Source organism: Monodelphis domestica, chromosome 3 (assembly GCF_027887165.1).
Source record: "Monodelphis domestica isolate mMonDom1 chromosome 3, mMonDom1.pri, whole genome shotgun sequence".
Classification (NCBI taxonomy): Eukaryota; Metazoa; Chordata; class Mammalia; order Didelphimorphia; family Didelphidae; genus Monodelphis; species Monodelphis domestica.
The window spans coordinates 3,890,787-3,914,485 of NC_077229.1; the positions used below are offsets into that span (position 1 = coordinate 3,890,787).

The 23,699-nt window shown below is 46.9% G+C and overlaps 1 protein-coding gene and 1 long non-coding RNA gene across 4 annotated transcripts; one reads left to right on the forward strand and one right to left on the reverse strand.

Annotated features, from left to right (window-relative positions):
* Nucleotides 1–3,006: 3,006 nt before the first annotated feature.
* LOC103092290 (uncharacterized) lies at nucleotides 3,007–4,592 on the reverse strand. The gene is made up of 2 exons (XR_466062.3): nucleotides 4,465–4,592; nucleotides 3,007–3,267 (listed from the first exon to the last, which is right to left on the reverse strand). It is a non-coding gene; the product is annotated as an uncharacterized LOC103092290 (long non-coding RNA).
* A 77-nt stretch (nucleotides 4,593–4,669) lies between these two features.
* LOC100618105 (zinc finger protein 420-like) lies at nucleotides 4,670–22,723 on the forward strand. 3 transcript variants are annotated; one of them, XM_056820266.1, is made up of 5 exons: nucleotides 4,670–4,846; nucleotides 8,754–8,876; nucleotides 13,892–14,018; nucleotides 15,446–15,541; nucleotides 17,936–22,723. In XM_056820266.1, exons 1-5 carry the CDS (start codon nucleotides 4,670–4,672, stop codon nucleotides 19,798–19,800), a joined length of 2,388 nt encoding a protein of 795 aa, XP_056676244.1. In that variant the 3' UTR covers nucleotides 19,801–22,723. The 3 variants fall into 3 exon arrangements, with proteins under 3 accessions (XP_056676244.1, XP_056676245.1, XP_056676246.1); XM_056820267.1 differs by lacking the exon at nucleotides 15,446–15,541; XM_056820268.1 differs by lacking the exons at nucleotides 15,446–15,541; nucleotides 17,936–22,723 and having other exon boundaries at nucleotides 13,892–14,044.
* The last annotated feature ends 976 nt before the right edge of the window (nucleotides 22,724–23,699 follow it).

Here is a 23,699-nt window from a genome sequence, read left to right on the forward strand (position 1 = left end):
CTTTAGTCACAAAAACCTAAAATAAAGAATATGAGTGCTGAATTGAGTAGCTCCCTAGTAATATAAACCAGAGCTGTATCATCTCTTAGACCTAGGCCATCTGAAAGACTAAGACAAGGCCATACAGGAATCACTTCAGGGTAACTATCCAGAGAAATTATAGAATCATATGTGATTTCCCTACAACACATACATTAATTTTAGAAATTATCCCTAGGCCAGGGATCCAATTATAAGAGTAGAGCATCTATCTGTTCTCTTTCACCTCCCTACTCATCTTTAAGTTCTATCACACAGTGGCTGTCAACTCTGTGAGGTCCCTATTTCACTCCTTAAGTATCGGTGTGGAACAATCATAAGCACTTCTTTCTCCTTCCTGTGCAATGAAGGGGTAATAGCTTGTGATCAATTTATCCTAAGGCTGCTTGGCTCGATTTAGGTTTTAATCTTGTCCCATTATTCTTTAACAAGTGAGCTTAGCTTACCACAATTTAAAATTTTAAATGTATCAAATCCCCTTCATACTAATTTACTATCAGTGGATTATAGCTTGAACTCCAAACCTTCCAAATAACTTTTAGTTCTTTTGCAACCTTTCAGTGTGTAACCAAACTGAAGTGCAAAGCATTTCTCTGTACTCCTCTCAAACCTCTGTCTAAAGTAGAACAGAACCTCCAGTTTAGTTTTCTTTTAGCTCAAAACATTACCACATACCTGATTAAATTCCATCAACATTATTCCAATTTATAATTTGTTGTATCTATTTCACACTAGAATTCATAGTATCAACTAGTAACTATCCATTATTCTTATTTCTTCTGGCTCCTCCTCTTTACTATTATTATAAGTTGAGGAAAGGTACTGTACTGAATTGTATTTAATCCTCATGACAAACCCTTCTTGATTTCATGGCTAGTCAAATTTGTCTTGTTAAGGACATACAGTTTGCATATCATATTCTCTTAACCTTTTTAGGTGGAAAACTCAATTCTCTCTATAGTATAAATGCACACATATTTTATATTGGAATACGTGTTCATCTTTAGATCACAAATTCCTTCCTATACATTGTGCATATATTTTTAAAAACAATTCATATAACCTTAGTCAAAGACAACACTGTTTAGAAGTTCCCTCTTTTGCAAAATACCAAATTCTTAGTATTATTAAACCCCAGGCACAGATTAACCACTTTAAAAACTTCTTGTGCTTCATGTGATTTCTTGTTGCTAGTTCTGACAGCACATAAAGATAACATCTGATTTGAAAAATACCAAGTTTAAATTCTAGAATAAGTTCTTTTCAACAACATAACTTTTTCTGGATGACTTTTACAAAAATAGCCAGTACAATTTCTGTCTTTATAGAATAAAACATTTCCTCTCTGTGTCAGGCTGGTTATGAATCACATTTAGACAATTCTCAAACTCACTGCAACCATTGTGCATTGCAAGATCTAACAAAACAAAACTTCTAACAAGAAAATCTGGCTAACATTTCACATTTAACTGACAGTTACCACAATATATGAAATTACATTTGAACCATATCAAAACCAATAGCAAACCTCCCAAGTTGTATGCACCAACCCTTAGAATTAATCCTTTAACTGTGGTTTATTCAGAATCAACCCTCCTCCTTCCTGCAGCAGAGGAGGGAGGCAGATGCAAGCTTCCAGGTTGCCTGTTATTCTTTCTGCCTAGATTTCTCGGCAGGCCCTTGCCTTAAAATCCAAGCAAAGAGTAAGGGGCTTCTATCCATATTATGCCCTCTTTCGTGTAAGATATGTCCAATTGCCACCTGGTGTTAGACTTTAGGGTGTCAAGAGGCCAATTTCCTCCTTTTTTCCCTTGATGGTGCTCAGCTATTTAACATGAGAGAAAACAAGGAAAACAAACAAACAAAAACCCCCGGAATTATTGGCCTGACCTTTTGGAAGGGGAGGGCCATTGTGGAAGAAGGAGGGTTGTTCTCAGGGTTAAGGGAAATGGACCTGCCTCATCCACTGTGCAGGAGGTGGGTAGGTGGTAGGTAGGAGGCACCTCTGGCTGCACAGCCACAGCCTCATTAGCATCGGGAAACCCAGAGACATTCCAGGCCCCTTTAATCTCCACAGAGAGATTGTGAGCCCTGACTTTAAAGTCAGGCCAACGAACTAAAACTGGGAGCAGGGGAGTAGAGGGAACCTGGCCCATTTTTAGGGCTACCGAGACACAGATAACAAAAAGAACAAGACAGACAAAGACACAGACAGCAAGTTCTCTGGAGAAACAGGAAGCGATGAGGGTCTCTTAGTTTTCCGATAGCCAACTGCATTGACGAGACTCAAGTTTGCTGGTCTGGGTTAACCCAGAAATCTAGTTCATGCCCGTTCCTGAATCTTGCAGCTGGGCTCCAAGCCCAGCCCCAGAGGATTTTTAACTCCTCACAGACAGGCCCCAAGCCCCAGGGGTCTCCATCCCCTGTAACTGAGGTTCAACCTCGTTGCCCTAGTTCCAAACTAGGCAGAGGGACTCGAACCCCCTGTGTTCTGGGCAGAAGTTTCAAACGAGAATTCCTGCCCCCCCCCCCTTATTTCAGGTAGAAATCCTCTGGGCAAAACCAGGGGTTTTCTGCCCCCCTCCCCCTGATATTTCAGGCAGAAATTACTGGCAGTACTACAAACTCAGACATTCATCACCAAATCGCTTCCCAGCCTTTCCAGCTTGGGCCCTCGGGGGACCCAGGCCGGTCCACACTCACACACAGGTGGAACCAGACTACTTAACGGAATTGGACGTGACAGCAGGCCCCCTTCCTATAAGCCCGAAGGTGGGAGGTGGTGAGCTTGGCTGGGCCAATTAGGCCGGCGTCCCAATTCCGTGATCAGTTCCCCTTCACCCACACATTCTCTGACCCTTTCGCCCTCCTACAGTACTTCTCTCCGTGGGCCGTCCTTCCCGGGAGGAGCCCCCATGTGTTCCATCTGGTTCTGGTTTCCCAAATTGGGAGGCACACAGGATAACGTAAAGCAAGAGGTACTGCTTTATTAGCAGCTCGAGCTTGGGTCCCACCGCCTCCTGGGCAGAAGGGAGAGAAGGGTCATCTAGGGTGGGTGTGAGATGCAGAACAGTTGGGTGGGGTTAGGTGGGCTCGCGGTGCCTAGGTCTGTTCATCTCCTCAGAAGAGTTGGGAGGCCCTCGGTGGGGCTCGGTCCTGGGTTTGAGTCCTCCTCAGTCCCCGGCACATTCCAGGTCACGGGCTCTTCAGTAACTTGGCCGCGGGGCTCTAGGGGCAGGGAGAAAATGCTCACACACATGCCTAGTACACTCCGGGCTCAGCTGACTGTCCGGAAAGGCAAAGCCCAGACCGGAAACTCGTGTCTGGCTCTCTTGTTGCCACGACCTTCCCGGGAGGCTCCCGGCGCTGCTGCGGGTCTTGGCTGTCCGGCACGGAGGCCGGCTCGTCCCAGGACACCCTGTCAGGGAGGAGCCTCTTTTCCGGCTCTCTGATCAGGCCGGAAGAGCTTCTTCCTTCCGGTCTGCTCTGGAGCTTCGGGGCACACCAGAGGCCGCCGTCCCGCCCCAGAGGCCCCTCCTTGCACTTCCCGAGGGTCGGACAGAACAACTCCTTTACTGCTCCCTCCGAGCTCGCCCCAGAGGAGGCCTGGCCTGGAGGAGCAGCGACTTTCCCGCCTCCCTCCTCCCCAGCGGCGGCCCGGCAGCTCACTGCACCGCGGCTCGGGGTCCGAGGAGAGGGCGCGGAGGCCCCGGGGCGGCTTGCCTTCGGAAAGCTGAGCGCCCCCTCGGTGCCCCCGGGGAGGGCGCAGGCTCCGGTTACCCAGAGCTCCCGGGCTTCTACCCCCGGCCGCAGCTGCCGCAGCCTGGTCCAGGCGCTGCATCTCCGCCGCGCGCCCCCACCGGGGACTTCGCGCCATGTCCCGCCAGACGCCCGGAGCGCAGTCTGTGGAACTGGACTCCGGGCGCTGCCCGGGCGCCCTCAGCTCTTCCCTGTGGCCGCCCGCTGCCGCCCTCTGCTGCCCGCGCCGCGGCCTGCTCTCTCTCCCTCCTCTTCCCTGGCTCCTCCCTCTGCCTCTAGCGCAGGCCCGGAGAACCTGCCTCACCGCCCCTTAAGGGGAGGCCGCCTCCGCCTCCTAGTCAGTCGCCGCCCCTCTCCTCCTCCGGGACGCCCCGTGCCGGGGCGGAGAAGGGAGACGGAGTTAGAGGAGCGAGCAGGGGGCGGAGGGAGATGGGGAGGGGGGGCAGGGAAACCGCCGAGAGGGGGAGGGGCGAAGGCGGGAGCCTGAGAAAAGGGAAAGAGGGAAAAAGGTCCGCCAACCAGAGGGAGGACATGCGGGGGAAGGTGAAGCCTGAGGAGGCTGCGGGAAAGGAGAGAAAACAGGGAAGCGGGGAGGATGCCGGGAAGAAGGAAACCGCGTGATGGTCCGGGCGAGGCTCCAGGAAGCCTCGCAGAGACCTCACTGACCGAGGCTAGGCAGACGGGGGCTTCCTTGACGGGCTACGGAGAAAGGGATCCCGACACCGGAAAAGGCCCGGATCTGGCCGGACCGGACCAGGAACTCCCTTCGGGCCTCCTTCCGGCGTCTTCCTGACTGGCTTTGGGAAGCAGCGCCAGAGAAAGGCCCCATCGGAGCACCAGAGCCCCCCTGGAGATCGAGCTGCTACCCAGAATGCCCCGCGCGGTGCCCTCGGGCCCTGCCTCGCCCAAAGCGCGAATGCAGAGACCCCGAGGAAAGCGCAGGGCCCCGAGCTGTGCTAGGCCCGAGAAGAGCGGGGAACTGGGGACGCCAGAGGCCCCGGCAGGCTTTTCTGTCTTCACGAAAGCGAGGAGTCCGGAGTGCCCTAAAGTGAGCAGCCAATCACAGGGAGCGCAGGGCCTCGGACCCACAGGGGCGGGGGCGGGGCAGGCCCACAGTGGGTGCGGAGGAATGAAGAGGAGGGGGGCGGGGGAGACCCTGGACTAGGGAAAGGGGGCGGGCGGGGCAATCAAGTCCTGGAACTGGAGGCACCGAGGCTTCCGGGAAACCCTCCTCCGCCACTTCCAAAGCTTTTCCCACCGAGGATCAGTGGCGGGCTGGAACTCCCTCCCCCCCCACGTCCTGGGTTTCTGCAGTTGGGCGGAGCTGCTGGGGCCACAGTGGAGCAGGGCTGGCAGCACCGGGGTGCGAATTTCCTGCGGGTTACAATGTATCCCGGGGCTGCTCTGCTGTCTCACAGGGGTCGGCTGGCCTGATGCTTCCTCTTCGGGATCTTTTTTCCTGCTAAAACCTCCGGCCTGGAGGATGTGTGTGTGTGAGGGGCCAGTACCGGATGCAGTTTTACCGCGCCCTGTCAGGACCCAGGAGTCCTGCCTCCCAGCCTCTGGGCCCCGGACCCCCGAGCTCCGCCCCCCCCCCCCCCCCCCCCCGCAGCATCAGCTTCCGTCCCCCCAAGCAGGCTCTGTTCAGGCAATAAGGAGCAGAGTGAGGGTTAGTGAGTGGAGTTCAGGAGGGCTTCCCAGAGGAGGCGAGATTGTCTTTTGGACTGTAGGGAAGCCGGGGAGAGAGAGCCTGTGAGCCATTTATGGGGGACAGCCAGAGAAAGGGCTCCTGGCCAGGAGGCTGGTGTGTCTGGGGCAGGGACTGTGGCAGGGAGGAGGGGGATGGGGCCATCAGGGCTGGGACTGCTATAGAGAATCCTGGGGGACTTGAGGGTGGGGGGGGGTAGAGTCAGAGGAAAGTCTCTTGAGGGGCTGAATGAAGGCTGGCAGGAAAAGGGAAGTGTAAAGATTAAAATTTAGGGAATATGGGGAGACTGAGGCAGGTAGAAATTAGTTCTCTCTGCAAGGAGTATTATATATTTTTTGAGGTTTATTGAAGATTAAGGATTAAAGAAAACACAGGATAAGAGACCCGTGTCCAGGCCATAGAGAGGCCTAGACACAACCTCACCTACATTATGAAAAAAGCCAGGCCTGCCACAAAAAGGAAGTCCCAGAGTCAAGAGCCCTCAAAAGCCTTTGAATCAGCTTAAATACCTTCTCCATCTCGGCCCAGATGAGATTACAAGGCATTCTGGGGAAGTGGAGCAAAGGCTCATGGGGATTGTAGTCCTGTATTCGAGTATTTTTTACAGAAGAGAACCCAGGAGGCCAGCAGAGCCCCAGGAAGGCCCTGCAAGCAGGCATGGGGGGCTGAGGGAGGAGGAGGAGGGCCTTTCCCACCAAGAGGACTGCCCCCTGGCAAAGGGAGCCCCGCCTGAGCCGCTGCGGAGCACAGTGCCAGGCCTGCATGGGAAGGGTCTGGGTGCCAGTCTGGCCTGAGACCCTTCCTGTGCTCCTGGGCCCCCTGGAAAACTGGGAGGGAACCCCATGATTCTCCCCAGCCCAACGGCACCACCAGCAGGTACTTGAGGACTTCTGGGATGGGAGAGCCCCCACCCAGGGGATCCTCCTGCAGCCCCTCCCCCTCCCCCTGAGAGCAGGGCTTTGGCTTTGGCCCAGTTTCTTCTCAGATTTCACCCACCTTGGCCTTATGGTCATATTCAGGCCCTGTTCCTGCTTGCCATCCCCCTCCCATTTTTCTTCCTCCCCCCACCTGCACTGAGCCCCTACCTAAGATGGCTCAACCCCCCCCCCCAACTCATGGATGGCCCCTCTTTGTGGGTCTCATATTCTCTCATCCCCCCCCCCCCCCCTCCAGGAGATCTCTTCTGCCCCCATATCCCTCAGGCTGTATTGGCAGTCAGGTGGGAGGGGCGGACAGGAGAGGGGAGTATCCCTGGGATGGTGTGGGAGGGAAGGAGGGGCTGAATGCAGCAGGAGGGGGGCTCTCCTGCCCAGCCTGGTGAGGGTGGCCCAAGGGGAATCCCAATCCTGGGAATGGGTCTAGGTAAGGAGAAGGGTCATTCCAGGGGCCCAGGGTTTCCTGACCCAGGTGTCCTGATCCCCAGTTCCTGTTTAGAACTTGCTCTGGGCTGTCCTGGCCCTCTGTGAGAATTCCTGAGCTCTGCCTTCCTGCCCCACCCCCAGGAGCCAAAGCCATTTCCTGGCCCCCTTCTTTGACCACCCAGACCCATCACAGCCTAGACCTTGTACCCCTTGGCTCCAGTTCCCTGTAGGGATTCCCATCCTCAGCTGTGCCAGAGGGTCCCAGACACCTTATCAAGCTCCTAGAGAGACCTCAGCGCTCCTTCATTCTGTTTCCCCAGTCTTAGCTGCCCCCTGGGAACACTTGAGTCTCCCCAGGGTCCCTGCCCACCTTGCCAGGAGCGCTGTTGCACCCTGTTCCTTCCCAGCCCCTCCCTTGGCTCCTCTTCCCCAGGCTTCCCTGCTCCCCCTTCTGGCACAGCCCTCAGGCCCCTTTCCTGCCAGGGGGTTTGGGTTCTGCCTGGGCCCATCCCATGGGGAATCCCAAAGCCCTGCTGCCTTTTGGGGTCGGAGGATAGGAGAAGGGAGAGGGCAGAAGAGGAGGAACAGTGGGAGGGGATCATCTTCCCCTTCAGACCCTCTTTTCTTCCCAAGCTGCCCCAACCCCTGCCCGTAGCAGGCTCTCCCTTGAGGGCAAGCCTGACCCTTGTTAACTCCTGTGGCCCTTCCCCCCATGTAGATCCCTGTGGGGCAGCCTCAGGCCTGGGAAGAGAAGGGGAAACCTCTGCTTTCTGGGTCCCCTCTCCCTCCCCAGATCAGAGTGGAGAGGCCCAGGGCCTGGCCCCAAGAAGTAAGGGGCTGAGCCAAATCCTGTGCTGGTAAGGAAATCAGGGCAGCTTTCTTGTCAGGTCCCACCAAGAGCAATTGGCCCAGAGAGTGAGCACAAAGGCAATGAGGGAGATGGGCTTTTCTACACTGGGGAAAAATGGGAGTGTCCTGGGAGGGGGGTTCCAGGCCAGCTCCTGCTACTCAGAAGGGCAGAGAAGTCAGACAGTTCCCAGGCCAAGGGATGCCTATTGGCAAGAGTATTGGCTGGAGCTCCATCCAGGGTGCCATAAGTGGACGGGAGTAGGGCACAGGACCCTGAATGGGAAGATGTAAAAAGGGATTCTTTATTACTTTTTTAATTAAACAGTTGGACCTAGAGGTACACTTATGATAGAGATGTGTAGGGATTAAACAGTTTATAGTGACAGGAAGTAGAAACCATAGAGACAGGAAATATGGTAGGAAAAGGATATAAAAGGGGGCCAACATCAGTTGGTTGGTCTGTCAGTTACTGACAATTAGGGCTGGCAGCTGGGGGGAAGTTTGCTGCTGTGTCTTAGGTTGGTGGTTAGGGGATATAACATCAAGTCTGACCTTAATGAGACAGGTTGAGGGGGTTGGGGATTTTTGTTTGGGCTGTTAATTTTTTTTTACTTTCTTGAACTTTTTGGAATGTGAGTGGTCTTCAATGACAGACCTAATTGAGATTGTATTAAACACTTAGTTGGTTTTGATTGGGTTGGAACTTTGTGGGGTGGTTGTTGTTAGTGGTAGTTAAAGGTAGATATAGGCAGTTTTAGGTAGTAAATATAGGTCATTATAGGATAACTAGTATAGACATTAGGAAATGTTCTTTCTCTTTCCTATATTTCTCTCCTTTAGTATATTCATTTTACTATACTCTTTTACTGTCCCCATTTTAATTAAACTAAACTGTTAATTGTTAAAAGCTGTGAGAAGTTTTCTTTCCTCTGGCTCAAAGGGATAATATTAATTTACAACTACTATATTTTCATTAAAATTTAATAATTAAAATTTGCTCTTTTATTTTGTCAAAACTCCTAATTTAACCCTTACAGAGACAAGGCCAGGGAAAGATGGAGGAGCTTCACCAGATGGACTCACTAGGGGTACATTGCTGCCTCTACAGGGAGCCTGGAGTCCCAGGCATGGCCTGTGAGAGGAACAGACTTCAAGGCCAGGTAAGTGCAGTCCATCCCCAGATGGGAGCCCCATCAGCCATGGAGGCCCTTCCCTGGCTCTGACAGAACATGTTCTGGGAAGCTGCTCCCTCTTTCCTGCTGGGTCATTTCTGTCCCCACATCCCAGGCAGTAGGAAGAGCATTTCCTTTCTCTCTTCTTGGCTTTGGTAGTGATTCCTTGGTCCTTTGGCAGCTCAGACCCCAAGAGCTCCCCGCAGGTGCTACCTCCCATGTCGGATTTCTCCCTGGGCACAAGTGAGCACTGAGGACAACCACTGACTCCTTGTTCTTCCCCTGTCTAAGGATCCTGTCTTTGCTCTCTCTGCATGCCTGGCGACATTCGCACCCTCTTCCTCTGCTTCTTTTCACTTGTTCCCTCTTGAGTCTGGCCTTGAGCAGAGCCTGAGGGTATCCCCTGGTCTGTGCCATCCTCAGGGAAGACATTGTCCCCTGGAGCTGCTCACTGGCTTCTGCCTCAAGCCCTTGAGTCTTCCTGGGTCTCTCCTGCTCCTTCCTCTTTCCCACTTCTTAGTCCAAGTCTGGCAGTGTGGAGGAACACCCTCAGCACAATGGAAGAGGTAAGCCATCAGCCACCTACCCACCATCTCTGCCCATCTGATGGAGGAGAACCCTCAGCAGCTGTGTCCAAACAAGTTCTGTATAGGCCAGATGGAGAATTGTGGGAGGGAAGGCTCTCAGGGTTCTGGGGAGATCATTACTTCCCAAGAGAGGATTCAGCTGGGACTTGAGCTCCAAGTCCAGAGACAGGAATGAGAACCTTTCCTGCAGGGAGACAGGCAGCCCCTGGAAAGGCCCAGAATCAAACCATGGAAGGTCTTGGCCAAGGATCAGCCAGGAGGCCAGAGTCCCTGGGTCAGAGGAGGAGGAGGAGGGAGGTGTGAGGGGAGAGGAAGGGGCTGGAAGGTCACTATATGCCAATGGAGCCTGTTGTAGGAATGGTCGGGGTCCTTAATCTGTGACAGCCAGAATCAGGCAAGTGGGGAGGCCCCCAGAGAGCTCCCCTTTGGCTTTTGTATCCACTCCAGGGTGTGACCCCCCCTCCCCCCACACTGGCCTGCTGCTGCTGAGCTCCCAAACCCAGAGAGAGTCCCAGGAGTTTGGGGTGAGCCCAGAATGGGTTCGCACACAGAAATGGGGCCTTTTTCTCACAAGAGGAGCTCCAAGTGTTCTTGAGCAAAGCTGTTTGTACCAGAGTCAGAAGCTGGGCACATTCCTTCTCAGTAGAATTCCTCAGTGGTCTAGTCCTTCCCTTGTAGAACAGGCTGGAGAGAAAGGGGTGAGTTTCTGGAAAGCCTGGAAGTTTTCTGCCCAAATAGGGTTAGGGAGATCCTGAGGGAGAAGTCCTGGCCTTGTCAGAAAGGTTTGGTGTTCAAAGCCCTCTTTCCCATTTTCTTACTCATTACTCCCCAGCCTGTATTCTTGAATCTAGAAAATCTGGTCTCCTGGATTCTTCAGCTGTGCAGACTTAAAAAACAAAACAAAACAACTTTACTTTCTGTCTTAGAGTTGATGGTGAGCATCTGTTGTGAGGCAGCAGATGGCTAAGAGGTAGGCAATTGGGGGTAAGTGGCTTACCCAGGGTCACATAGGTAGGAAGTGTCAGAGGTCATATTTGAACCCAGGACCTCCTGTCTGTAGTTCTACTTCTCTATTCACAGAGTCACTTAAATGCCCCCAAATGGAAAAGGTTTACTGTTTTTTTTAACCCTTACCTTCGATCTCAGGATCAGTTCTCAAGATAGATGAGTGATGAGGGCTAAGCAGTCATAGGTAAGTGACTTACGCAGGATCACACAGCTAGGAAGTGACTGAGGTCACATTTGAATCCAGGTCCTTCTGTCTCCAGGTCTGGCACTCTATCTGTGTCTAGTTCCAGGCATTTTCAATGGCTTTACCTCATGTTTAGAATATTTTCCTTCCACATTTCAGACCAGTGACCCCATTAAATTTCCTAGACTAAAAACTTTCTACAAGAAACCTTTCTTCATCCCTCTGTAAGAAATTAAATTTAGATTTTATGCTAAATATGAGAATTCTAAATTACGTTGTGATGCTGATGTAAAAATATTACAGCTTAAGTCAAAATGGCTTTTAGCATCTTTATTTACAGAGAGGTGGAAGAAGAATGAAAGTGGAAAAGTGTAGGTAAGGGGACAGAAAGTGCAGCCTAGCTACAAATACCCTGAGTTTAATCCTAATGTCTCCAGACCACAAGAATCTGAAAGCAAATCTCACCAGAATCCAAAATCCTAATTAGGAAGCTGAAATCCAGAGAACCAGGAGACGCTGCAGAATTTGCCAAGAATCTTCAGTGCACACGAGGCTAAGACTGACAAGAATATCACCAGAACTCACGTTGAAGGGAGTGTCCCACTAAGTCGCTAATGAGCAGAGGGTCTCTTCCCCAATGAACCAAGGAAGGAATCACTATATTCACCATCCCAAGATCCAAGGAAAGAGTCTCTTCCTCCACTCTGGCTCACTAATGCAGAGTCTGAGACTGGATCCTCGAGCTACCCTTTTTAAAGGAGTTTCCTTGCTCTCCCTTCCTGTTGCTCCCTCACTTTATGGGAACCAATCGAAGTCTTTCAGTTTGCCTAGCACTGCCCAAGGAGGGCATTGGCCTTGTTGTCATCCACTCTAGCAAGCGACTTGTGAACTCTCATACTTAGTGACTGGTAAGGTACTAAGGAGGGTAGGGGACTTACATTTGTGTTTGACTGATTTAAAAGGTGCTGATGTGTAAACAAGGAGAGTTTGATTCACCCGTAACACCTCTTAACAGTGCCTTCATTCCTTCCATTCTTCCCCATTTCTCCTAGACAGAGCTTGATTTGAGTCCATGTTTCTGTGTATTGTCTCCCTCCCCCAGTGGACTGTGAGCTCCTGGAGGAAAAGGACTGTCTTTTACCTCTTGGGGAATCCTCAGAAGTGCAGAGCAGGTACTTGTGGGTTTTAAAATTAAAAATCAGTAACTAAATATTATATTTTATAAAGTTTTATTACTAATAACTAAAGCAAAAGTACTGCCTGACTTCAATCTGGTCGCAGGTTCAAAAGAGGGAGGAGTTACAGCCACTTAAATACAATCACACAAAACATGGGGATGCAGGAAAAGGAAAAAGGATTCTAGCAATATAGAAAACAACTTTGGGTAATGTAGTTTTGTTTAGGGGTTCAAAAATTTCTAACTATACATGCTGAGTGTAGAGGGAATGGAAATGACAGTTTCTGGTCCTTGAGATACCCTGTTGTGGCCCCATCTTCTCTGTATCTACCTCCTCTTCTCCCCTGTAGTTCTGCAGTCCAACACAAGAAGCAGCCTCCTGGAGCAGATGGGAGGCTACAGGAATCTTCCCATGATCCCCTCTGTCTTTGCCTTCACTTTTAGCCCTCCTGGTTTTCTTCTTTCCTCCCTTTCTCCTTGACTGTAGTTTTTAAAAGAAGCTTCTTTCTGCTCTTTCTGATGTTTTGCTGCTGCTACTGTTGACTTCAGTTATTCACTCCTCCTTCGGTTGTTCAAGAAGCAAATGATCTCTTCCCTTTGGTGTCTCTTCCTAAAAACACTGCAGACTCCTCTTCATTAGGGAACATCTGCTGTTCTGTCCATGATTGTGAAGCTCACATTTCCAGGTCTTGAGAGTGACATTTATCCCAAGGGTAACCTGAGGCATCTCTCCAAGAATGGAAATAAGGCGAATACTGCCTGTCAATAAAAGAGTCAAGGGGTTGCCTCTGTTAATGCTCCAAACCCTAAGCAGAAGCTTAGATCTCTCTGATAGGTTTGGGGGAGCACAGAACAAAGAGCAGACAGGATAAGTGATGTCTGTCATAGGATGGAGGGTCACCAGTGGTTATAGAGCTGGGATAATCAGGGACACTGTGACTGAGTGGAATAATCAGTAATAAGGGGCCAGCAGTGCCCCAGCCCTTCTTCTCTCCCCAGACTAAGAAGAGATGCGTGTGTGAGTCCAATGCAAGGTCAGGGCCCGACTTTGGGCACCAATGTAGACATCTCTGAGATGGGTCAGGGGTGTAGAAAGACCAGACCTGACTCCCTGGGGATAACCTGAATCTTCTAAGACCAGAAAATGCCTCGAAATGAGACCAGAACAGTGATGAGGTGCCCAAGAGCTGGATTCTGCACTTCCCCTATTTCAGGCTGGCTGAGTGTGGAGCTGAGCCAGGAGGCAGAGAAGCAGGACTCGGGCAGTTAGCAGACAAAAGCAGTTACTGGTCAATAGGATGAATAAGTAAATGATCTGAGATCAGCTCAGCCTTCTCCGAGGATGGGTCACCCGAGCTGCATCCCAAGTCCCCAAGCTCTCTGGAGTACCTTCTCTCCTTTCTCGTGCCTTCCACAGTGTTATAAGTAAAAACTAACCTGAGGGCTCATTACCTGACTGATGAGCATTTATTAGTAAAGAGAAAGGGAGGGAAGAAGGGAGGGAGGGAGGTCTCAGCCTTTCTAGATCTCTATTCAGCTTGCTCAGGCTGGGATTGTCAGAGATCAGGAAAGCTCAGAGAGAAAACCCCAGCCCAGAGAGCCAGTTAGTTCCTGGGAAGGTACAAAAGCTCCCTCTCCCTTCCTCATCTTCCTTTTACCTTCTCCCCAGCTCCCCCCTCTGTGGCTCTGGCATGTTAGTGACTCTCACACTGACACTGGCTGCCCTGGGACACAGCAACAGGGCCACAGACGTGACTGACTCCTACATCCCACCATGGGGGCCTCTGGGATCCTGGCTGCACTGGAAGTCCCCTAGAGATTTCCCTTCATACACCAGAAACTCCTCAGATTCCCTCCAGAGCCTCCTAGAGCTACTCTTCTCAAGCCTCCTTTGGGCTCTTACAGCTGGCTCTGACATTGACAAAGGGCGGGAGCTTTGGGTCCCTCCCTTCTCTGTGGGTCAGTTTCCTCCTGTACCTGACCAGAGGTGGGGTCTTCCTTGTGATGTGAGTTTCAGCTCTCTGTGTTCTGTCTTGGGCTGCTCTAGGAGGTGCTGACATTCCAGGATGTGGCTGTGGACTTCACGCGTGAGGAGTGGCGCCTCCTGTCCCCTCCCCAGAAGGAGCTGTACAAGGAGGTGATGCTGGAGAATGCCCGGAACCTGCTCTCTGTGGGTAAGGAGACTCTCTCTGCTGCCTGAGTCTACCATCTAAGGGAAAATCGTCCTCAGCAGGAGGCAGGGTTGGGAGCAGTTTTCAGTCAGGAGGAAGGGATGAGGGCTGGTATGGAGAGTCCCAGAGCCAGAGCCCTCCTGCTGCCTGGCTCTTCTGTAAAAGGACTTTGCATTGTGTAATGGGACCTTGTGTGCTCCCTTTGGTACTCCTGAATTCCGAGATCAAATATGTGTTGGAGAATCTCAGATGTAGAAGTAATCTCAGAGCTGATTCCATCTTGCCTCGTTCTGGCCTGGAATTACATCTCCCAACTCCCTCTAGGAAAACTGTTCAGGAGGGTTTTCCTCCTACCATCTCCTCTAGGATGGATCTATTATTGGGGATCTTTTTCTCTTTAACTTGCATAAACTCGTAGCTCACAGATCCTCGGTGTCCCTAGGAGAGATGCCTTGTCCTTAGTCTTCCTTCTTATTACCCTAAGCCTCCAGCAGAGCCTGTGAAGAAGGGAGGGAAGGGATAAAGCTTTTACAATGACCTACTCTTGGCCCAGGGCTCTGACAATAATATTTTGTACTATATCTATAATATTTTGACATTTCTTCCTCACCTTCATTTTCTTAATTCAGTGACACAATTATCCCCATTTCACAGATGAGGAAATAGGTTAGATTAAATTGGTTCTGAGGCACCCACATAGGAGCTGTTTGTGGTGAAATGTAAACTGAGGCCTTCCTGCCTCTAAACCCAGGCCCCTGACTCCTTCCCTTCTAGCTGCCTCTCATTTCCAGATATTTGAAAACTATGGACTGAGTTCAGCCATCTTTGAAGAAAATGCTCTTGAAATTAATGTTCTCATTCCAGATTAGTTCCCTGACCTTCTCTCCCCTACACTACCCACCCTTAATGCTGGGGAGACTCCTCCTACAGGCCCTGCTTGCCCTCCTCTATGATTGTCAGGATGAAGGGACTGGCTGAGAGATAGCATTTGGCTCAAGCAGGATTGTTGAGTTCCCCAGGAGAAGAGGCAAAGACTCCTCAAGAGAAGAGTACATGAGGCTCAGAGAGGTGGAAGGAAGAACAGGCAGAATGATGGGGAAAAAAGTCAATCCCTTGAGGTCCCTATGTCTGGGGCTTTATACTGACCCAGAACACTGACCCTCAGACCAATTGTGGGAGTTTAGGATTTTCTGCCAGAATTGACCAGAAAAGGAAGGGGAGCTGTTGCTTATTCCAGGTTCCCCTGCAGGGTAACAGGAACATCCTACCCTGGGCTCTTGTATTCAGACATTGAGGAGTGAGGGCAGACTCTTGTGGGAACCCCATGGATGGAGTCTCTGAGTGGAGTTACTGAACTCCCCAACATTTCCCTAAAGATAACTTAGTGATGAACTTCTCTCCATCCTCCTCCCTGATTCTCCCTTGCCCAGGGCTTCCAGCTCCCCCAGAAGAAGTTCTCTCTTCTTTGAGGCAGAGGGAATCGCCATGGATGCTAGAGCAAGAAGGCCTGAAGAGCTGCTACCCAGGTGAGGGAATGGAAAAGAGGTATCAGAGAGCTGGAGTGACCAGAGGCTTCTGGGTGCACTGATGAAGCCATGGCTAGATTTTAGGGCAGGAGGACCCAACTTGGAATTCTTTTTCAGAGGTTTTAGCAGGGGCTCCCTGGGCAAGTCACTGAATCCCTGAGTCTCAGTTTCCTCATCTGTAAGATGAGACTGTTTGACTCCATTTCCTATGAGCTCTCCTCAGGAAGTCTGGTGCAGGTGCCATAAAGGCTGAGCTTATCCCCTCTGAGCTCTTTAGTATCCAGAAACATGTATGAATGCGTGCTCTATGCTGAGTCCTGGACTAAGTTAAGGGGGACATAAAGGGCTTCAGTGAACATCCCTTGCCCTCATGGAGCTCACCCTCTGCCGGAGCAGATAGCAACATGTTGACAATTCTGTAGAAACCCTCAGTGTCTGAATACAGGAGCCCAGGGTAGGATGTTCCTGTTACCCTGCTGGGGAACCTGGAATAAGCAACAGCCTCCCTCCCTGTTCTGGTCAATTCTGGCAGAAAATCCTAAACTCCCACATTTGGACCTCCCAACTGAGGTCAGGGAGCCTCAATGTAGAGTGGAGCCAGGCAGCTGGTTAGCTGGTTTCCTGATTTTTCCTTCTCTCATTTCATTCTCTTGCCCATTAGCAGGAGTGAAGACTGCTGCCTTCCTTGGAAGTGATCCAGGGCTAAGTTTTCCCTAAATCATCAGATCTAGGCCTTTTCCTGGTCTCTAGGGTTCAGTCTTTGTCCTGTTCTTAAACAATCAGGTGACCACAGCACCTCACTTTACAGAGATGAGAGCCTAGAGAGAAGCCTCTGGAATCTCCAGGATTGGATCTCTTCTGGTTCCAAAAAAGTTAACTGTTTACTGCTGGGAAATAAGGGCAAGAGAGAGAAAAACAGCTGAGATCAGATCATGCATTTGCCTTCTAGGAGAGAGACCAGAATACAAGTATCCTTTTAGAGTTTGGGCCTGACATATGCCCTGGGCCCAATCAGTAAACATGTATTAAATAATAAGCATGTTCTAGGAACTGTGCTAAGCCCTGAGGATATAAAGGAAGGGAAACACCAGTCTGAGCTGCCCTGGAGCTTACAATCTAGAATCCAGACATGGAGGTGGTTTAGAAAGAAGCAACAGATCCTGAATCTCACTCTGAGATGATCCAGGGAGAAAGGAGTGTTGGGGAATGGAAATGCATTTAATTCAATAGGGAAATCAGGAACTAGCGGAATGAAGAGAATGACAGTTTAAGGAGAAAAGCAATCAAAGGAGGAAATAATCCAAATTTTAATGATACAAATAAACACCATTTGCATATAGCCCCTAGTATGTGTCATATACTTTATCAATATTATCTCATTAGATCCTCATAGGAACCCTAGGAGTCACTTGATATTATTATGACCATGTTATAGTTGAGTAGCCTGAGACCAATAGAGCTCCTGTGACTTACCCAGGATTAAAAGTCCTAGGGAGATTCTGAGATGTGTTGGCATTTTTAAGAAGATACTGGCATTAAAGTGCCAGTATCTATATAAGGTAGGAAATAGAAAGAGAATTATATGAGCTTTCTTGACCATTGCCTTAGAAAAGGATCATGAACTCAACTTACTGTATAAGACATATTTTTAAACATGGGATATGCCATGTTTTTGTTTAAATTGTAGTCAGTAGAAGGATTTTATTTTAGTGAAGAGTTATTTAAAGGAAAGCAATGGCTATTCTCAAGGAGTAGGGAACAGAATAAAATCTTTTATGCCTTGAATAAATGCAAAAAGCATGCTGAATTTTTTCATCTGATCTCTGATACTGGAAAAAAAATAAAATTGAAAGCAGTCATGATGGTAATTACATAATGCTTACACAGAAGCTAGATGATGAAATAATAGGAATATGTCGTAGTCTACATGTCCCAGTGGTGTCATGCCTAGGAAGAGAGGATTGAACGTATAGATGAAAATGTAAGCTAAAAGATTGAAAGTGAATTGTCTAGTACTGTTTACAGAGCATACCCAGTCAAAAGATTTGTTCTCAGCTGCCAGGATTTTGGATGAAGTTAGTCATCCAGTGTTTCTGAGGTCATGGTCAGAGTTAGGAATAAAATAAAGCTAGCCTGTCCTAAATCTCAGATTTGTTATGAAGAGCCAGTGTGAGATCATATGAGAGTCTCTTTGTTATTTAAATGGTTCTTTAGCTTTGAGGTAATGACATTTTAAAAGGATGGATTGTACCAAATTAAGTTAGAAGATTTTTCTTCTTAGCTGAGAAAATAGGCTATAAAGCAGTTTATGTTCTGACAGTTGAAGAAAGGAGATAGAGTTATATATGTATATATGTTGCTATATATGTATGCTTTACTATTTATTTCTTTTAGAAGGAGAGATCAGACCAGAAATGAAGGTGAATCCAACAGAGGTGAGCCTTTTTGTGGAAGAAATGGGTCTACAAAGATTCATGAGAGATGGTCCTGATAACTTTGCTTTCAGAGAATTCTGTGCTGCACCTCAAAATTCATCTCCTGTTGAATATCAAAGAATGAACACTGATGAAAAATCTAGTGAAAGTAATCACTGCAGAAAAACATGCATGCACAGGGCCACTCTTGTTGGACATCAAAGAATGTACACTGAAGAGAAATGTTATGAACACAAGAAATGTGGAAAGGCATTCCATCGGAGCTCCCATCTTGCTGTACATCAGCAAATCCACACTGAGGAGAAACCTTATGAATGCAATCAATGTAGAAAGACATTTAGTCATAGCTCCAGTCTTGCTGTGCATCAGAGAATCCACACTGGTGAGAAACTTTATGAATGCAAGGAATGTGGAAAGACATTCACAAATAACTCCCATTTTGCTGTACATCAGAGAATCCACACTGGGGAGAAACCTTACGAATGCAAGGAATGTGGAAAGACATTCACTAGGAGATCCCATCTTGCTGTACATCAGCGAATCCACACTGGGGAGAAACCTTATGAATGCAATCAATGTAGAAAGACATTCAGTCATAGCTCCAGTCTTGCTGTGCATCAGAGAGTTCACAGGGGTGAGAAACTTTATGAATGCAATCAGTGTGGAAAGACATTCAGTCAGAGATCCCATCTTACTCTACATCAGAGAATCCACACTGGGGAGAAACCTTATCAATGCAAGCAATGTGGAAAGACATGCAGTCGGAGCTCCAGTCTTGCTGTGCATGAGAGAATCCACACTGGGGAGAAACCTTATCAATGCAAGCAATGTGGAAAGTCATTCACAGTATACTCCTGTCTTGTTGTACATCAGAGAATCCACACTGGGGAGAAACCTTATGAATGTAAACAGTGTGGAAAAACTTTCAGACTCAGCTTCAGTCTTATTGTACATCAGAGAATCCATACTGGGGAGAAACCTTATGAATGCAAGAATTGTGGAAAGACATTCAGTCAGAGATCCCATCTTACTCTACATCAGAGAATCCACACTGGGGAGAAACCTTATCAATGCAAGCAATGTGGAAAGACATGCAGTCGGAGCGCCAGTCTTGCTGTACATGAAAGAATCCACACTGGAGAGAAACCTTATGAATGCAAGCAATGTGGAAAGACATTCGGTCGGAACTCCCATCTTGCTGTACATCAGAGAATCCACACTGGGGAGAAACCTTATGAATGTAAGCAGTGTGGAAAGTCATTCAGAGTTAACTCCTCTCTTTCTTCACATCAGAGAACGCATACTAATGTCAAACCATATGAATGCAACCAATGTGGAAAGACTTTTAGACTGAGCGCCAGTCTTGCTGGTCATCAGAAACTGCATACTGGTGAAAAAACTTATGAATGCAAGCAGTGTGGAAAGACATTCACAAGTAAATCCAATCTCGCTGCACATCACACAGTCCACACTGGGGAGAAACCTTATGAATGCAAACCATGTGGAAAGACTTTCAGACTGAGTTCCAGTCTTGCTATACATCAGAGAATCCACACTGGGGAGAAACCATATGAATGCAAGCAATGTGGAAAGAAATTCAGACTGAGTTCCAGTCTTGCTGACCATCAGAGAATACACACTGGTGAAAAACCTTATGAATGCAAGCAATGTGGAAAATCATACTTTTCTAACTCCCATCTTGCTGTACATCACAGAACCCACACTGGGGAGAAACCTTATGAATGCAAGCAGTGTGGGAAATCATTCATTTGTACCTCCAATCTTGGTCGACATGAGAAAACACACTGGGGAGAAACCTTATGAATGCAAGTAGTTTGGAAAGTCATTTAGTTGTACTTCCAGGCTTGCTCAATATATGAACACACACTGGAGAGGAAACTTAAGAATTCAAACTAAGTGGAAAGATGTAGCTCAAGGCTTGCTATTGTCTCATGGAAATTTACCCTCCTTTCTGAGGCAGTATGCCTAGCATGAGCCTGAACTAGACTCAGGCAAGGATTGGATGACAGAAACCATTGAGGAAAGCATAGCAGCAAGAAAGCAACAGCAATGGATTTCAGAGATCATTAGATGGGGGTGGCTGATGTCTAATGCACTGGCTCTTGGGCATCCCAGACAAAATTGAAAGCCACATTTGGCAGCTGAGATGTTTGGTGAACATTAGTGGATGGAAACGTTTTGATTAATTGAGGCAATAGTGGATATCCAAACTCCTCTTTTAGTTTTGTTGCTGACTGAACTTCCCTGTGAACATACCTGAGGTGTCTTAGTGGTTTCCATAGAATAGCAAGCTACTTGGAGGAAGGTATTATATCTCCTGTTATTTCCATGTTTTTCTTCTACTATCTTAGATTAAATAAAATTAATTTAGGGCAAGTCTAATGATTTTTCCAAACCATAGACATTCACACTAAGCTCTCACCTTGCTCAAAATCTGATGATTCATTCTAACATTTCATGAACTCTCCTAAGATCCAAATGGCCGTATGATTTAGACCTAAAGTGTGACCACATAAACAAATTAAGGGACCGTAGAACAGTTTGCCTTTCAGATCAATTTATTGATAAGATTAGAATTTATGACCAAATAAGAAATGAAAGACATTATGAGATGTAAAATATAATTTGTATTATATTAAATTCAAAACTATTTGCACAAACAAAACTAATGCAACAAATATTAAAAGCAGATTCAAGAAGTTATCATTTGCTTTACAATGTGAATCTTAAAACAGCTCAGACTCTACTTCAGAAGATTTGGTTAAGCTATTCCCCATTTTAAACAATGCAGGTACTTGATCAGTAATGTATTGGGAATTTTAACATCACTCCACCCATACTTTAGGGGAAGATAAAGTTGTAATCTCCTTACTGAACAATGAAAAGTCCCCAACTAATACTTATAGTGAAGCAAAAACCCTAAGCTAGGTGGTCTATTTTTAGATCTAATACAAAAGGGTGCTAATTACCTATAAAGGTTAAATTAATCACTAAAAGGTCAAGCAACTTACAAAAGGCAAGCTTAATAAAAGAGGTGTGAAGTTTTAGTCTACCCAGAGAAGGTGAGAACTAAAGAGTGGTGAGAACTAAGAATGGGCAGTCCTGGGAAAAGAGTCTACTGTGATTGGTAGATATGAAAATTTAGGGGAGGTGACACAAGAGAAAATTTTTTTAAAAGAAAGGAGAGTTTGAAATTGAGGGAGTTGGAGTTTGTAGTTCAGTTTGGGAGTTTGCTATGGAGGTTGGAGTTTGGAGTTAGTTGGAAGAGCTGGGTCTATGAACTCAGGAGTTGAGGATTTCAGTGAAGGACTGGAGTTTTGCTTGGGACAAATCTTGTGGTGAGTGATAAAAGACTGACTAGTCTCTCAAGTGTAAACCTCAAAATTTCTCAGACTTATGAATGTTAGGGGTTTCCCCCCATTGGGGAATCTTCTACTTAAAAAAAATTCCCTAGCAGATAATGAGACTTCTACCTGAGTGTGGGGACTTCTTGCTATGAGAGTATTCCTGCTCCACCCTAGTTAAGACTGCTTTAGGATGGAAGGGACAGGAAGTTCTTTGAGTCATGACTGTTTCTAGAATTGATACAATGGGATACTAAGTACCTATAAAGGTGGGGAAACTTGTAAACTACTTAAACCTAAAAGGGTGATAACTTATTCAGAGGTTTCCTCTTGATCAAATTAGTCGACACAGCAACATTTTTTTTCTGAGATTAATTTACTCAGCTGTGAATTCAAAATGGGCGGTCCTTTAGAAACATCTACAGTGATTGGTAGATGTAAGGACTTAGGGGAGGTGACATAGGAGATTTTGTGCTTAAAAATAAGAGCTCAGAGAAGAGCTGGGAGTGATTCTGAGAAGAGCTCATTCTGAAACATTCTGATTGAGGAGGACTCATTCTGAAGAATCTCATTCTGAAGGAAAGCTCCTTGAGGAGCTCCTCTGAGGGGTTCTGTCACCCTGGAGGCTCTCGAGAGAGAGGCCCTTGGAAACAATCTCTGGCCAGGAGGCTCTTTGAGGAAGGACGCTGGCCTGGTATCATTAGAATCCTTACTTAGACAGATCTTATGGTGAGTTATAACAAACTGACTGATTTCTCTCTTAAGACTCAGGTCTAGGCCATATTGGCTTAAGGCCCTTTATACTTATTCCTTTTCTCACTCTCTCTCTCTCTCTCTTTCTATTGATTAATCATTGTATTATTAATTAAATTTCTCTATAAAACTCAGTTGACTTGAACATATTCATAATTGTTATATATTTCCCTTGCTCCAACATTTTAATTATAACAGTTTATGGCTCCCACTCTTTTATCTACAACAATTTAAGTCCCTCAACTAATTTAAATCTCACACAAGGCTCAGGCCTAGGCCCTTCCTACTATTTCCTTTTTCTCTCTCCTTTCCCTTAATTCCTTCATTTGTATGAATTAAAATCTCCATAAAACCCAGCTGACTTGGGAATTTTCATAATTGGGAATTTTCCCCATGGAGACCACTTATTTTTTATTTAAATCAAGAAACTAAAAATTATCTTTACAGTTTTGGCAATTCACAGTCTTGGCAAACCATATTTTTGCGGTTACAACAGCAATATATCCAATTAAATATTTCAGTTTTTAAGCATTCTAACCCTATTCTTGAATGTCTTAATTTGTCATTTCATGGCATCTGGATCTAAAGAGTTAATTTAGGAAGGAAATAAAGTCTTTGTTCTATAGAAATCATTCATAATTAGTATCATTTCATTTATCAAGTTTTCCCCAAAATTCCTATGAAGCAAAAATTAAAAGATAATAAGTGATATTGTAGATTCTGAATATGAAATAAAATTGTTGACATTCCAATGACTTCAGTTGAAGGCATTATCAAAATAATTATCATACATAGAAAATCACCATGCATCAGCTTGACACTCCAGACTGATTGCACCCAGAAACCAGCGTCACATACCTGATACAATTACACTCATTTCTACAATTTCTAAACCTATCAGTTACATATCAAATCTTAGGCCTATTTTGCATTATGTTCTGTGGCAAAAAATTATCACACCGGTACAGAACTCTAAGCTAAATAGGTTTGTTGGAAGGAGGCCAGACTCTCAAAAAAGCTGGACCCTGGTCAAATAAAGAGCAGAGACCCCAAGCCTTAGGAGATAGGCTTTTTTATGCCAAGAAGTCTGATGATACAGTGACAGAAAATGCAGTCATAATTAAAGGAAAATGCTTGTAAAATTATTCATATGGGCTCTTCTTAATTAATGATCTAAGTGATGATGCATTTGGTAAGTATAAAAAAGATCACTATGGGTGGTAACTTCACAGTACTTAGGATCTTGGTGTTTTTACTGATGGTTTTTGGCGAAAAAATAAGAGTCAGCAGTTTCGGTTAACTGATATGTGAAGACGAGTAGCCCTCCATATCCTGTGTGACTTGTTCTACAAACAAGACCATCCTTCCTCTTTTTGTCTGACCATCTTGTTATACAACCAAGAGGCGTATAGTAGGATTTATGGTATGGTCAGGATGTAAACAAGATTTGATAGCACTCTAAACTGTAATTTTCTTAGCTAATTTTTATAATTTTTATAAAGCAAATGATATTATTTGAGAATGAGCACAAAACGAATGATTGTGTCACAAAAATGATCATAAAGGCTAAAATTATTATAATCATAAAAATGGGTAGTGGGGTTT